Source organism: Ammodytes marinus (genome assembly GCF_949987685.1).
Source record: "Ammodytes marinus genome assembly, chromosome: 14".
NCBI lineage: Eukaryota > Metazoa > Chordata > Actinopteri > Uranoscopiformes > Ammodytidae > Ammodytes > Ammodytes marinus.
In genome coordinates this window covers 10,188,149-10,204,965 of record NC_137218.1, presented here as the reverse complement: position 1 = coordinate 10,204,965, position 16,817 = coordinate 10,188,149, and the positions used below count along the sequence as shown (strand labels likewise).

The 16,817-nt window shown below is 41.4% G+C and overlaps 1 protein-coding gene across 1 annotated transcript in view; it reads left to right on the top strand.

Annotated features, from left to right (window-relative positions):
• Nucleotides 1–2,495: 2,495 nt before the first annotated feature.
• Nucleotides 2,496–16,817, top strand: part of stk32a (serine/threonine kinase 32A) — a gene marked incomplete at its 3' end in the record, with an annotated part of 56,132 nt that continues 41,810 nt past the window's right edge. The window contains exons 1-3 of the mRNA XM_080041246.1: nucleotides 2,496–2,583; nucleotides 9,150–9,205; nucleotides 10,843–10,994. Of these exons, the coding sequence (XP_079897372.1) occupies nucleotides 2,532–2,583; nucleotides 9,150–9,205; nucleotides 10,843–10,994 (260 nt within the window). The 5' untranslated portion in view covers nucleotides 2,496–2,531. The remainder of the gene's footprint in view (nucleotides 2,584–9,149; nucleotides 9,206–10,842; nucleotides 10,995–16,817) is intronic.

Here is a 16,817-nt window from a genome sequence, read left to right as displayed (position 1 = left end):
ACAAACCTCAGCCTCACTGCTACAGCAGATCAGCCTTACCATGCCTATCTAAACGCGCCCCTCCAGACGCACGGTGGTGGCCAGCAGCCCATACACACACACACAAACACAAGCGGCTGCGATGAGGAGGTCAGTCGCTGATCAGTGCGGTTTCCCTCCCTCCTCTAAAACAAAACCCAGCAGCACTGCTCCCTGTCCGTGTCCTCTGTCCTGCTGCTGTCCTCGGATTTCGCATTGCACTCCGTTGGTGCATCCTGCAAGTCACGTCTCGCTGTGCGGTGCCGTTTTGGTGGCAAGTGTCCCGGCGCGTCGTTGTCCGCACACCGGACAAGTGATGCTTTGAGGTGCACTGTTGCTTCACGTCTCTGCAGCAAAACGCGGTGCTGGAATTGGACATGGTCCCACGCTCAACTGGCACGCGGCGCTCAGAGGTAGGTGCGTGCCCACAGCAGATCTATGCCCTGTCATGGTTTGCAGGGGGATATTTCCTATTCAGAGCATGTGTCTCTCATATAATCACATAAGGGCTCTGAGCCCAATGTCCTCAGCACTGCGGCTTCCCGCACTAGGTTTTGAATATTTTATTGAACCCAAGAGGGCTATTCAGATGTGCTGCGCTGACCCTAGCACGCAGTATGCGAATGGCATTCACGAAAGGGTTTTCCCCAGCGGATTGAATGTTGCCTCGATGACTTGAAGTTTGCTAATTTAACCCTTAAATGCATCTCAATGCACAACTCAGTTCAGTCGTTCATTCGCTCATTAAAGATACTGTTAAGGGACAAGTTGTCATTCAATATTTTAACGGAGTTACCAAGGTAAACCACATGGTAAATATGTGCTATGGTAGGCTATGTGATATGAATAGTGTAGCATCACAGGAGATTATATTGCTAGTAATACATTTATATCAACTTACTTTCTGACACACCAACCCCAGGCTGTTACAGAAATATGATAGCCTAATGTAAAACTCCTATGATGTACCAAAACAAATCATGCTGCAATACAAATTTCTAATGTATTTAACAATTTCATATCATGGCTTGCTTGTTTTATGAGACAGCAGCATTCATTTCATTTTTTATTTTTTTTACTCATGTATCAAATGGTAGTAAAATCATGACACCTCCTGTTCTGAATAGGGCAGCCCAAGGGATTTCATTTACAGTACACAACACCAGCAAACTATAAATCAAAAGCCTCCAATGTTGTGCTCTTAATGGGAAAGCCGCCCATGCCATTCATCACAAATGCACTGGGGACGGTGCTCCGCTGGGATGAGTTTCTGATTAAAACATAAAAATTAAATAATTGATAGAGGACGGACAATGGGAAGAAGGAGGGAATGAAGGAGGAAAGGAAGCGCAAAGGAGACCTGCTTATGTAAAGAAAGTAATGAAGTCATCCCATACGCCTGTTCACTAATCAAGTTGATTACCAAGGCAGTCCTTAACGTCAATATCCTGCCACTATTGAAGTCATTTAAGTTTGCGAGCTATGCTTTCTGTTATCTTAAAGGTGCACTATGTAACTTTGGGTGTGTCAGAGAAGTGGACATTATATAAGGTATATTCTCATAACTGCATGAACAAACTTTCCTTGAAGAGAAATGTGATCCCTGGAACACTGTTTGAAGTTAGAACGCTACCATTGAAGTTACTGTCTCGCTGCTGTTGTTTACAGCCGCAGGGCCCACAGTTTTGTTTACATTTCACAGTTTAAGGAGCGTCCAAATCATTTGGTTTTGATTGATTGATTATAGAATGATTCAAAACTAAGAATTACATGCAGAGAAAATATGTTTTGTAAGCTAACTGCAGGGCTCTCTAAATATTACAAAACATCCCCCTCCCTTGAAACTGCATAGTGCACCTTTAAAATGTCAATATCCTATCATTTAAAAAAAACCTTTGTCGATTGTTCCATTGATCTTTAGATTCTGTAAAGGAGCTGATCTACTTTTTTTTCTCCCCCTCTCTCCCTCCCTCCCTCCCTTACTTTCCTTATGGTGTCATGTTTTCGTGGCTCTCCTCACAGGTTAGACTCTCAGTAAACAGAGGGTCACAGGCACTAACACATCACCCACCCTCCTCCTCCTGGCTGGCAATAGCCATCCGTCTGCCTGTGTTCATCTAAACAGCACGGAAAGACAGATAGGAAACTTACACTAGAGTGGTGCCGGCTGACGGTGTGTGTTTGTGTGTGTGTCAGCGCTTCAGTGCCTTTAGTGTTCCCCAAAGCCCAGCTCCAGCGTGTGTGTGCGTGTGTCCATTGATGTGTGGCCGTGTCAAGGTGGAGAATTAAGAGGCAGACCGGACCCGTTCAAGTCAGCAAATCCAAGCCTGCTGCTGCGTAGGTGTGTGTGTGTAGGGGTTAAACAGTGCAAGTGTGTGTGTGTGTGAGAGAGGGAGAGGGGGTGGGGGGGTTTGTTGACCAGGCTATGAGTGCGTCTCAAAGGGAGAGTGGCCGTTTGATGCTGAGTTGAGCTGTGAGGAGCAGAACAGGAGAATCTGTCAGAGGAACAAGCCATGGGGCTCGGACAGTCCAGCAAGGCTCCGGTCACGGATGACACGAACGAAGGTGAGTAATAAAACATCCATCATTCTCATTCGACGTTTTGTCTTTCTCGCTACTTTCTGTGGCACAAATCCAGTGAAGTTAAACAGGGAAGGTGCATGGGGAAAACAACAAGTTTGTAGTGAAGTGTGTGGGATTCAATACATTATCCTTGTGTGATTGGGATGTTTTCAGCAACCTAATCAAGTTATTCCTTTTTTCCTACTAAAATGAAAGGATGAATGGTAAGATTCATGTAATGCTAGATCTGCCTCAGAAGCGGAGAAAACAAATACCCCTCTAACTAGCTGCAGTTTTACTTTGTCTTAAATATGGCCTTCACAGCATTGTACATTTACACAAAGACACATAACATTGTTATTAAAAGATATTCAAAAGCACCTCCGGACGTTTTCTCCCTGTAATGTTGGCTTTGTTGGTAACGTCTTTATTATGATTTTTAAAAACTGCATGGATCTTGCCAGGGTATTATCTTTATTTATTTTTTTAATCTCCCATCTCCATCAAGGTCAACTTCAAAAGGGAGTTATTAGTTTGATTGGCATAGCTCGTGGTTTGAATATATGTCCCTTTCTCTTTGTGTCATGCGAAGATAACACAATGTGAATGTATTGATCTGAGTTGGTCGCTGAAATGACTTCCACTCTGGCTGCACCCCAAGGATTTCAAATAAGTCAACGTTACATGAATCAGTGATTTAGTCAGAAGTGAAGTGGCTCATTAGCTCAGTTGGTAGGGCTTCCCCCCCCCGGGCCAGGACCAGCAGCAGACCCGGGTTAGATTCCCGCCCGCAGTCGTTCTCTGCATGTCACTCCCCTCTCTGCCCCATTTCACCTCTGTCTCTCTGCACTATCAATAAAGCATAAAAAATGCCCCAAAAATATAAAAAGAGAAGAAAAAAAAGAAGTGAAGTGGCTTCCCCGTGTCTTTTCATCAGGTAGAACAAACAGCTTTTCCTGTTAATCTTGTATCCTAGATGACCTCATACATTTGTTCCTTTTTTATAAAGTTATAAACCACTCACATTTTCTTTTATTTGTTGGTTGTTTGCCGAGATAAGATTTCCATTATTGTGTAACAAACCCTTTTTTATCGCCCCTGACTGTGTCAAATTACTGCCTCGCAAACTAGAGAAATCTATATCTGTGGCATTCTCTTTTTTACGGAAAGGCAACCTCGATCAAAGAGAAAATCAATATTCATGGTTAACCTTGCTGCTTAGTCATCTGGCGTGGTGTTTCCGAAATGTCATTCATATCAGAGTTTCTTTTGATCTCAGAATGTATGCAACAGAGCGCACCTTTCTGACTTTTCTCTCAGAAAAAGAGTGGGTGATTTCACGGGCAGAATGATAAACAAGGAGAACTTTGGTTTTAAATTAGTAAACTGGACACAAAGTAATCCCCTCGCTGATGAAACTTTCGTCGGGCTCAAGGTAGGATCCTCCTTTTGAGGGCGAAGCATCCAGACGGTATAGTATACATCATGCACTCACCCTTCTGAGTACCAAATAAAGATGCACATTGAGTTGTCACTTTACACATAGTACGCTTAAAGGTTGCTTCAAGAAAATATTTGCCATAGATGTTGAACTTGTGTGTGCTAATTCAACAGTTACTGTAACTGCGCATTTCAGAAAATATATTATTAATGGATGTAAACTTGCTTTTAGGTTCACCGATCTAACTTTTTAGTCAAAGTTCCAGTGCAGCTTTTAAAAAAACTGATAGTTATGAATACATTTGGTGGAACACATTTTTACTAGAGGTAATGAGCTCTGACAACTGGAGGGAGCTCGAAGTTGAGCTGCTGCTTCTCCCCGTCTAAAGGAGTCAGTTGAAGAGTTTGATCTTCGGAGCAGGATGCCTCTGGGCGCAATCCATTGTGTTTTTTTCATGCACTTTCTAACTGGTAGGAAACCACAGGGTAGATACTCTAGAGTAAGTGTGTATCCAGTCTGTCTTGGGAACTACTCGGGATCGCCACAAGAGGCTTGGTAAACGTTGCTAGGGAGAGGGATATCTTAATTACCTTGCTTAGCCAGCTGCCACCATAACCCAATGCCAGATACGCTGCATACAATGGAGTGACGGATGGAAGGAAAATTGTTGTACTTGTCCTTTAGAACCTATTTCCAGTCCAGAATGTGGTTGCAATGCATGCACCACCATCAGCCAGATTTGCAAATATATACAGTATACACATTTGCAAATATATACAGTATATGTATATAGGGGAGAACGGGGTAATCTGAGCCACTTTTTACATTTGCTCCCCTCTAAGCGAGCTAAAATGATCTATCACTCACATTTATACATTTCCCATTAATTCAGGATGTTTCCTAGAAATGGGCATTAGCAGAATTTTTTCAAGACAAAGGGCAGTGAAAATATGATTGTTTTTAAAAAAAGTTGTCATGTGGCTCACTTTACCCCAGCTGTGGGGTAAACTGAGACGGACCAGAACAATCAAGGGGGTAAAGTGAACCAGCTGGGGTTAAACTGATCCGCTTACCTTTTCCACTCTGAAACTACCATAACAACACATATTGTAACAGTTAGAATCCTGAAAGCTAGCCACACATTCCAGAACTAATGTCGGACTAGTAAAATAATGATGGGGTTTGGTCAATTAAGCAAAGCAAATTTTCTAAACACTTGAAAGTAACTCTGAACAAAATCAAATACAACATATTATAATTCAAAAGGTTTTAATAAGATTCAAATGAAAGATAGAACCAGTTAGATTAGAACACAGTCTGGGGGTCAGAACACAGGACCCTTAGAGCCAGCTTGTGTCTGGGGGTCAAAGCATAGGAAAATCAGAACCAGCAAGAACAGCCTGGGACTCAGAACACAGGAGAAGACCCAACTGGATTATAACATCAGCCTGTCATACTCTACAACTAGGCCTACTCTACATTCCAGCCCTGAAGGTTACAGGGAATGATGAGAAGGTGCTCTTTCCGTGTGGTTGCCCCAGTTCGTCTTCCTGGTGTATTTCCATGGCATGATGGCTTTTCTACAATGTGTATGACATTAAAATAAAACATATGTTATGTAAGATTACATTAAAATGCGTTTAAGACTAAACTTAACTTGTGCCTCATGGTGGGGGAAAGTGAGACAGTGTCTCACTTTCCCCCACAGCATTTGGCTCACTTTCCCCCACCACCACAATTTGAGAAAAAACTAACTCTCAGCATTTCAGGCTAATCTTTAGCTAATATCATCACATGGTTTTCATATGTTGGTAGTTCATCAACACGTATGATAGAAGTTTTTCTACGTGAATACTTTTGCTTTGGCACAACAGTTGATTAAGTTGACAGCAAGAAAATTTACTTTTACATGCAAAATACCTATTTTGGTGAAAAAACATGCTTACCACAGCACCATGAGGTCCTCTCTTTCAGGGCCAAGGGGAAATGAGAGGGGCTTGAAAACATATATCTCACATGACCACAAATGTTTTCCGTTGCCTAGATACAGGGGGTGGCTCACATTACCCGATGCCTCAGATTCCCCCGTTCTCCCCTATACTATATATATATTTCTCTTAAACACAAATGAGACTAAGATTGGGATGCTAATTTGTGAATTTTTTTTATCAATTTCTGTTAATTAAAAAAAAAACAAGCAAAGAATAAGACAGACTTAGATATCTAATATCAAAATCAGAATTTTTTTTCAAATAATGTAGCGTGATAAATGGTTTAAACTAATTAAAAAATAATATTCAGAATTTATATGCAGAATAAAAGTTGTCCTTGCTTGAATCATTGCAGACACGAGGTATTCAACCCACATTAGTTGACTAACAAAGAGGTGTGTGCATGAAGGTGAGCTCTGTCTAGACACGTTTATCTCGACTGGGAATGATGTGTGTACCCCATGTGATCCTTACATATGTGTTCCACTTTGTGTAGCCAGGGGACTGGGGGCTAATGGACAGGCCCTGTTTACAGCTGATCATGCTTTATTCACATTGCTGTGTCACATGGACCCATGGGTTCTGTTTCAGTTGTCTCAGCAACAGCAGGGGGGTTGATGTCTCCATGCTGGTGGGCCCTTAAGTGATTTACAGGCTTCTGTATAAGAGGTGATAACGACTGTATGTGTGTGTATTAATGTGTGTGTGTGTTCGTGCTCTTTTTCCAACAAAACTGCACAGCCAGATTCTGGTTTGGGGTGAGAGACAAAGCTTGATTACTTAACAGAGTTGCAATTGGTTAAGCTAGGTTTAGTTCCCTCATGCGTTAATTAGTAATAACCTACTGTGTATACTGTGTTTTGATATAGTTTGTTTATTTGCCCTTCATTTACAGACTTCAAGTACCTCACTACTTCATGAGCGTCGACTTTTGTAACAAAGAAACAAATCAATCAGGAACACTGTCGCAGTGGCTGACATGTTCCTTTGTTAAGATGAACACTGTATGTTGTTATGAGTCAGATTCTTTACTGCCGCACAAAACCCCGCCTGGCTAATTTTGGTTTATCCACTGATCAAACCATTTCCGCGTGTCAAGAACACTGGCTTCAGCTTCAATTATAAGTTGCATGTCGAAGTATCTTCGGGGATCTGTATAACTTACATGGTGTCATTTGCACACGCCCGCCATTCTGTTGTTTGCACATGTCCACTAGGGCCAGCATGGACATTTCTGCAGAAGTTTATATTTAGCCTAAAATGTATGCTGTATAAAGAGAACCACCTGTTTGCCTTTTTTCGAGTATGTGAGCCTTTAGTGTGGATTGCGGGCTAAAACTAAGGGCATTTACATGTTGTACATTACACAGTAGCCTGCATACAGAGGAAATGAGAGACAACTAGACACTCAAACTGAAAAAGCGTGATTTATTTCAATACAAACCGATTAGCATGTGTCAGTCAAATTCCAATTGACTAGCTGATGAGGTCCTCAGCAGGATGATTTCCTCACTTAATTTAATCCGTGGAAAAGGCTGTCGATGTGTCAATTCCAATCATGTGCAGATTGCAATCGTTACACGCTCTGTTACACATGTCAATCATTCAATAAATTACAGTAAACCATTGTACATGTATTTATGGTTTTATATCGCTCACTTGATCATGTCTGCCTCCCTCTCTCCCTCTTTGTATGACTGCATTTTCTCTTTGTTTGATCACAGACCTCCGTCATCTCATCTACAACCACAATTTTTGGTCTGAAAAAAACATAAAAGCTGAATTTACAAGTAGCACAGCAGAGAGAAAAAAACTGTTAATGTTAGTTGGAGTGTTTATTTTTTTTTATATGACCAACAATGAAGGTCCCCACTTGATCCATGTAAAACATTAGTCCACTGTTGGTGATATAGAAGTGTATGTGTGTGTGTGTGTGTGTGTGTGTGTATATTTGTGTCTATGTGCATATTATAAAGGAGGTCTCATATGGTTCCTATCAGAGGAGCTTGTGTAAACACTCCAACCCAGTTAGGGTGTGAGAAGGAAGTACCAGTTATACATGACTAACAGAGCATAACATTAACTGTCACATCCAATAGATCTAGTGACTGCAGCCAAGATAAGTGTGTGTATGCCTGCGCGTGTGTGCATGCCCTGCCGGGCATAGGGTAGCAGGTGGCGTTTTCAGTCAGCACTTTATGTCTAATATACTTGGGTAGTTTTTGGGAAAGGTTGTGAATGTTTATGAATGCAGTGAGTGTGTGTGTGTGTGTGTGTGTGTGTATGTGTGTGTGTGTGTGTGTGTGTGTGTGTGTGTGTGTGTGTGTGTGTGCATCTGTGTGCAGAGAGTGGGCAGCAGCTGTTTTATCCTCAGGGAAAACGGCAGGGAGGGAAAACATTCTGTGCTGGTTGTCAAGGCAGCAAGAAACAAACAGTTCCATCCGGTTTCAATTGGCGATAACTGTTGCTGATAGATGGATGGTTAAGCTGTGGTTCAGTTTATGTGTGTGTGAGTGTGTGTTTGAGCCACAGAGAGAATGATGTCATCTCCAATAAGTGTGCAGAGGAGAGATAAATTCAAAGGCTGAGAGGAAGTTGAGGTGCAATAATTGTGTCTTTTGTTCAGTGAAAAAACATGCAATGATCATAACAGACATCTTTTTGCCAAAGGCTACGTAAGGCTACTACATAATGTCAGTGACCTGTTGGTTGCCCTGGAGACCTCCGTCTGCTTCAGCTTAACTGCCTGCATAGTTCACATGAGCTCAAATCAAAAATAGACAGTAAACCTATCTGTACTGACACTTTAATATTCATTTTTCAATCAAATGGATTTAATAACCTACTTTTCATTTGAAAAGGATTAACTGATTTCTACAGACGTTTGTATCTACCTGTAACACGTTTTCAGATCATGCTTATTTTCGTCCTTAGCTAACATTTACATGTAATGTATTTTAGCCTTAAATCTATTTGTATACTACAGCACAAATGGGTTGATCTTGTGAAGTTGTTTAATCTTGTTTCAGTCATGAAGTAGAACAGATAATGTCTGTAATTAAAAGAAGAAAACAAAATTCTGTTTTTTGAATTTAATATGTAAATGAACACAGATTTTCTGCTCTTCTTTTTCGCAGTAAATTTCGACCACTTCCAGATCCTGCGAGCAATAGGAAAAGGAAGCTTTGGAAAAGTAAGTCAATGTACTTTTTGTTAAGGCTGGAGGGAAATAAAAAATGTCAAGTGTTAGTTTACTTTCAGCTTTGATATGATATGTACATACATTTATTAATCTAAAAAGGGTAAATTTGTACGAACACAGAGGACAATAGTCTCTATTATATCTATATTTCCTAAATTAGAAGGTGATGTCAACAGATTGCTTGTTTGTGCGACCAACACTCCGAAACATAAAGTAACAGATTTTACAATCATGTTGAACACTATAGCAGCAAATCATCGCAAAATATAAGCGCATCAGTCAACTAAATCCCTGCAGCTCTACATGACCTCCTTTGATATCCCTGTAAATATGTGGACATTAGGCACAACATATATACCAAATTATATACCATGCACCCCCCCTCACACCTCTATGGCAGTCCAATATCACAATACACTGTCTTGTAAAGCCTACTGGTTTAATTTGCTTGAGTCAACAGCTCGACATAAACAAATCCAAGGGTATAATAAAGGTCATGTTTCCTCTTGCTGTTAAGCCATATAGTGCAGCACAATTCACATCAGCGCTGACAGTACATGTGAGCTCATATAGTGAAGCACATGTACTCTCCCATTCACATGTATACACAGATCCACAAAGCGTCTGTACTCTGTCCAACGGCAGATAAGCAGTCTAATCAGAGTAGATGGCAAGCTGTTCAATGGAAGGAGTGATGCGATCAGGGTTTGGTTGATTAACTGTGCCAGCTGGTCCACCGATCACCCTCGTAGATAGCAGTAATCACTGGCTTACTGACGCGTGTAGCATAGGCAAGCACAGCTACAAATAAATACAGGGCGTTGACACTGCCGCATATTGAATTGTGTATACAATATGTCTATCCTCAGGAACATTGTCAAGAGGGGGTAATCACATATAGTTAGTCTACACACAATGATAGCTACCCAGATGGCACCAGGTGTTGTGTTCTGCATTTTTGCTGCGTCACATCAGAGTTATGTTATTTTTAATACAGCAATGTAAGTGCACTGAGCGCTGTTTGAAAGCATTTTCTTGCAACTTTAAAGAAGAGTCTACATTCCCTACCGACCTGCACAAGCAAATCTAATAAATGCTCGCACGATGGTTCCCGTCTCAAAAATGCAAAACATACTGGTAAAAAAAATGTAACGCCTTAAGAGATGATTAAATTCCTGATCACAGAGATTAAAAAGAGATCCTGAAGTTTCCCTTCCGGCCATGTTTGAAAGGCAACATTTCTGCTTCTTCCAATTTAGCATATCCTGTGTTTCCAGTAATAACGGTTTAGACACACATGGATTAACGATGGTAAACATGCTACTGTATTGCATACATTTACAAAAGTACAAAATGTTTTAAATGTTTGAACAGAATGTCTGAATTAAAAAAAAAATGCAATCATGCAATCTGACTTACCACTGGACGAAATCTCACAACTTTGTGGATACATTTTTGTGTTTTTTCATGTAATCATGTTGTATATCACACTGACTAACAAAGTGAGTTTTGTATGGATGAGTGAAAGCTTTGAAGTACAAGGCAGAAACACAAATCCATTGTACAAAAAGTGTTCAGAGCGTTTTGAAAACAGCGCTAAGGAATGTTCCCGTTTGTCATCTCATCAGGTCTGCATTGTACAGAAGAAGGATACAAAGAAGATGTACGCCATGAAGTACATGAACAAGCTCAAATGTGTGGAGCGGAACGAAGTGAGAAATGTCCTGAAAGAGCTTCAGATCATGAAGAACCTTGAGCACCCTTTCCTGGTCAACCTCTGGTAAGCCTCCATGCTTTAGTAAATAAGTAATTGAGTGTATGGTTTGGCTACTTTTTGACTTCAAACGCAGACTGCAGCAAATATAGCACTGACTGATTTTGACAGCAGGTCATCTCCACAAAGGCTTGCATTTAACTCTGGTTATTACCATAAGCCATAACAGCCACCTGGATGATTTTTGTTGTGCACTCCGTGTCACCCATTTGATTTTTATGGTGATTGTATCCATTCCATTACGTAAGTGAATGCACAGACATAAAGAGGCACCAGCACCCATTAAAAAAAAACAAGCTCTGGGTCGATTCTGCGGATACGGGCAGTAAGGCGTTGTGCTCAGAAGAAACACTTTCAAGGCTCCATCCACAGTGTCTTACCCCTTTGAAGTTGCTAAAAGCAAAACGTGGTTTGCTCACTGATCCAAGCTCAACTTTTACACACACAACCCTCCCCTTTCTTGGCAGCTTCTCGGTTGCCTCACAGCCTTCGGGGGTCGAAGAAAGTATTTTCCCTCAACGCTCCTCCAAACTCTAGAGTGCTAATCTAAGATGACTCATCAGGTAATTTTGGGCAACTCATTCATCACATTTTGAAAGCCAGTGCTTATTGAGCACCAGTAATCGCACTTCTGAGATGCCTGATGAGTGCGGCATGTTAAGTTTACATCTGAAAAGGCGTCATTAATTCTTGATAAGCACTCACACTCTGCATCGTTTTGAGAGGAAGCCACCCAGGGTTTTCTGTCGAGCAGAAATGCAGAGTAGGGGATGTTTGTCCATAGAGGATGGTCTATGAACTGCCATGGTCGTATTGTTCAGTTTTTTAAAAATCACAAGCATATTTATTGATTTATTCATTTTTAGTGAGACTTGTTCGTCCTCCATTTGATTTACAGGTACAGGTTTACATCTTAATCTTCTGTCCCACTTCCTCTACTTACTTCTATTCTCCCATTTAAATTCCATATCTTTTCAAGAGCTACATTGGCAGAATCAATAGCTATCTTTTAATTACTCATTTGAGGGAAACAAAACTAAATCCTCCCACAGTGGTAGTGAAGGGGAAAGACTAAAAGCACGGTAAAAAGATGACAGGATAGGAAACGACAGCACGGCTCAGGAAAACGGAGCCAAAACCACAGAGGCAGAGGAATAGACAGAAGTGCAGTGTACAAACTCATCAGACAAACAATGCCAGTGCTTGCTTTCTTGCTCGACTGCATACTGCGTTCTACAAAAAAAAAGGTTATGGAAGTTAATGCTTTTGGCAGCATAGCCCCTTGTGGGTGGGGTTGATTTCCCTCCAGTGATGTGCTTGGGTCAGCGCAGTGTGCCCACTCTCTCTCTCTTTCTGTCTCTCTCAATGTGTGGAGCTGGCGTAAGTTATGGTTGTCTTGAGGTAAGCGATCAAGGTCAGAGACGGGGAGTGATTACCTGCAAGCATATGCACCACACTGAACCAGCAAGAGTGCAAAAAACCCAGCCTTTATGTATCTTCCGTTCCCAGTCTTGTCCTCTTTTTTATTCACCTCATCTTCCTCCTCCTTTTCCATTTTCATCGCCACCTGCTTCACCTTCTTTTTCTCTCCTCTTGCTGTCACTGCAATTGCTCCCGGGCACGACCCCAGGTGTTTGCTTGTGTATAGCCTACTAATGCACTTGGACCGCAGGAAAAAAATAAAATAAAAAAAAACGTATCAACTTCTACAAAAGTTATGGAATAGTGATTTTGAAAAAGCATACCCCTCTGGCGGTAAGTGTGTGGTACGGTCTTTGTATTGATGTGCCAGCACTGGTGGGACAGCCGGTTGTGCCAGCGCTGCAGTATGTCCCACTGTGTAAGGGGAGCTCTTATTGGCAGTGCACTGCTTTGTCTCAAAGGCCAGAGATACACTCAATATGTATCAGGGACAGACAGAGACAGGGGCCAGATGGCAACTAGCAGCTACAGACACTGCTGCTGTGTCCAGCTCTCAGTCTCGCTGCCTCTTTAACCAAGGACTTTAACTGATCGATTTGTTTGTTGGTTGATGTACCAAATATCACTCAAGAAAAGAAAAATCCTAAAACTACCTGTTTGCTGCTTGGTGTGATGGATGTTTTGATCACAGGCTGTGTAATGGGTTCTCTACGAGCAATGCATTTGTTTTGTTAGGCACCAGGGAGATGGAAAAGAGTAGTGCAGTAATATGTAACACAGCAAACAAATTGATTCATTTTTGTATTGCAGAAATGCCATCTGGTAAAACCGTTTTGCTCTTGGGGTGGCAACAGCTACATTTTAAACATTAGCATACGGTTCACAAATAAACTGTAGAACTGCAATCATCTCTAGATGGTTTTGAGTCCTTCATAAAAAAAATGATGTTGAAGAACTTTCTAGTTGGGCCGGTTTTGATAGTGGGTCACACGGCACATCGTGTGGTATTTATAAAGGCTTGCAGTGAATTCTCTCCCCCCCAAAGAATTAAAAGGGCAGATTAGTGGTTGGTTGAATGTGTTGTTCAAAGGAATTTCACGAACATGTACCTCTACATTAGTGTTCTTCCACAAACATGAATAGAACAGAATAAAGACTTCAGAATAAACCAGCTTTTTTAAAGGTCTATCGACACTTCATTCCATGAGATGTCCCATGCTCCAAACCCTGCAACATCCATTGTAAAAAAAGAAAAAAAATTACATAACGGGCAAAGAGGTACATTAACCAAAGTCAACAACATTATAAAGTAATATCTTGACTTGCTTCAGGGAGTCCTCCTTGTACTCAGTTATTATGTAATCACACTTATGCATGACATTTCTATGCAGAGCAAGACATCAGTCAGTGTTATTCTCCATTCATGTGCATTCTGCTCAAAGGCAATTATTGAACCAAACACCAAGAGCATTCTTCCAAGTATCCCATTATGAAAGGGTCTAGTACAAGATGTGTTGAATCATACAGTCACTGCAATCTATTTGGTTAAAGGGGGTATTTTGAATATACAGTATGCAATAGGTAAATCTGCTTGGACCCAATGTACAAACTGTATCCTTGTGTATCTGCAAATTGTGCACAGCACTCTTTTTACTCGTAACACCGCAGGCACTGCCGAATGCTGGAAAGCGGCATGTCAGCATGTCAAGGTGACCTGATGAAATGGTGGATAATATAATTAGGGGTGGTAAGAATAGAAAAACACGCCGATCAATTACTGTTAGTCAGCCCAAATGCTGCTTGGATGGAAGAAAATGGGAAGACCTCTTTAAGTAAAATCAAAAAGTCAGTTTTTTAAAAATATGCTCACATGCTAAATTACTGAATTAAGATGTATATCACCGTGGCACCATTAATTTCCTGTATGCTTGTTATTAGAGATTTGTGTATGTATTTTGGCATGAGAATGCAATTATGTGTGTGTGGACTCGGGGAGCGTTAAGACACAGACCGAGGGGTGCTGTCAGTCAAAGGATGTGTTGAGAGATGGGGTTGGTGGAAGGTCGGAGGGCTGTCGGCATGGATCCAAAATGTCACAGTCAGCAGTTGGTCAGCTGTGTGCCATTCAGCAAGGGGTTTTGGTCAGATGGTGTGTGTGTGTGTGTCTGTGACCATGTTTACGCGACAATGCGTCTCTAAAAAAAATCTTCATTTAGACAACAGTGTTAAGCTCTGCATAAACACAGATCCCTAAAAAGGGACTTAAATCGTGCCAGGCCAGTAGTTGGCAGTGAAAACTTTGTAGAAGATGCCCTGCTGGTGCAATAATCTATCCCTACTGATCACAGTATTGATGCAGCAAATCTACACTCTGCTGGAGGAGCGGTAATAAATTTATCAGAGATAACAGCACAAACACAGCTCGATAATCCACTAATTCGTTTATGTTGTCTTCTAACTTGCGCGTGGCTTTTCGACTGCAAATGTAATATTATATGCATGTGCGTAAAGGAGCCTTGAAGTCATGATTTCTACAGGGACCGGCTGAGCTAGTTTACACAGCCACGCTTGAGTTGCTTTTTCAAAATAGTTCACTCTGGAACCTGATTTCAAAAGTTTACGTTTTCAGTCCCCTAAAACTCTGTTGTCATGTAAACGAATGGCCAAAACGTAAAAATACTTTTGCGCAGGGCTGTACGCTTATTTTTTAAAGTGGTAGCACTGGTGCTAGCAAGCAAAAAAAATCAGTAGCACAAAAATAAATTTGGTAGCACACAAAGTATGATCGAAAACTTGCATAACCTTAACCCTTGCATTTCGCTCTAATTACCTTTGAGCATGTCATCTTGGTCTCATTTGAGATTCTCAATTAATATTATTTCCTAGTGTGTGCAGTAATAATTGTAGAAAAATTAATAGGGGTGCACTGATTGCAATTTAGACAAAATAATCTAACCTGCCAATTGCAATTTGGCAGGCTGTCGCACTAGTTAGGGTTGCCACCTTGGATTTATGAAAAAAAGCGACACTTGAATGTTTGGGGCGGAGGGCTCGGCCATTATTAGGCTACCAGTTCAGACTGACCAGTGTAATGACCTATAATAACCATACACACCTACAGTGCTTTTTACAGTATAGGCTAAATAGGGAGACTGAGGTGGGTGGGGACCCTGGACCTTGTAGGGGGGCCCCGGAAGAAAAAAATGCAACCTTTTAAAGTAAAATTCATCAATCTGGTGCACTTTGAGAATAATATTGCATGCAACCATGCCCAGGGGCCCAAGGGCTCGGGGGGGGGGGGGGCCTAAGCCAGAAATACTGATAGTAACTTTAAATGTTGCATTGTCAAAGAGCTCAGTCACTCATGTCAATAACAGGGTCCAACAAGGAATAGCCTAAATATAAGGAAATAAATCATCATGGCCCCAACTAGGTGACAAATAGAAAAGCAAGTGCAAAACAAAAGCATTATTAGCTCTGTCTAAGGGGCTTCATGAGGGACAGCTAAGCCCCCCACACACAAACAGGAATAAGCTTGCTATGTGTAAATTCTATACTGTTCATGAAAAGTAGCTTTCCACCCTGTATATGTTGCAATGGGCCCCTCCATCATATAACATGAGTCTGCAGACCAATCTACTGTACTGTTTTCACAGTTGCAGAGTAAAGAGTGCCTGTTTAAGAAAAATAATGTTCCTTCTGCAGCTCAAGATTTGATTAAAATGTTCCTCTGCTCTGATGCATTTAACTTTAAAACGGTACAAAGAGTCTGGGCCCATTATCTCATAATCCGTCTATGAACCAACTGGTTTCCACAATCTTTTTTATTTTCGCGGGCAGCATGCACAAGCATTATTTATTAAAAAAAAAAAAAAAAAAAAAAAAAAAAAAGTGTGGGGCCCCACACAGGGTCTTGAAACGGGCCCCGAGATCGTTAAGACCGCCCCTGCCCGCCCGCCTCTCCGATGCAATAGCGGGCGCAACAAACTCCTCGGCCCGTGTGAGACGGCCTTAACTACTGAACGAAGGAAGGAAATCAAATGAGGTTTTGGCATTTTCCCCAAAAAACGGGTCACAGCTGGTGAAAAAAAGAGAACAATTCTGGGAAAAACGGGACGGGTGGCAACACTAGCACGAGTGCGATTGGAGTTGTATTCATCATCGCACGTGATCAATTTCAGTAGCAAATGCGATCAAAACTGTCGCACTGTACAGCCCTGCTTTTGCGTATTATATTTAAAACAATGCAAAATAAATGGCCCCTGAGTGTGTGTGTGTGTGTGTGTGTGTGTGTGTGTGTGTGTGTGTGCATGTATGTCTAATACCTTGATTAGGTATGGTTTTACTAAGATTCACTAATGTGGCTTTTCTGCTGTGGGCACTCAGTCGAATTGATGAGGTTTTAGT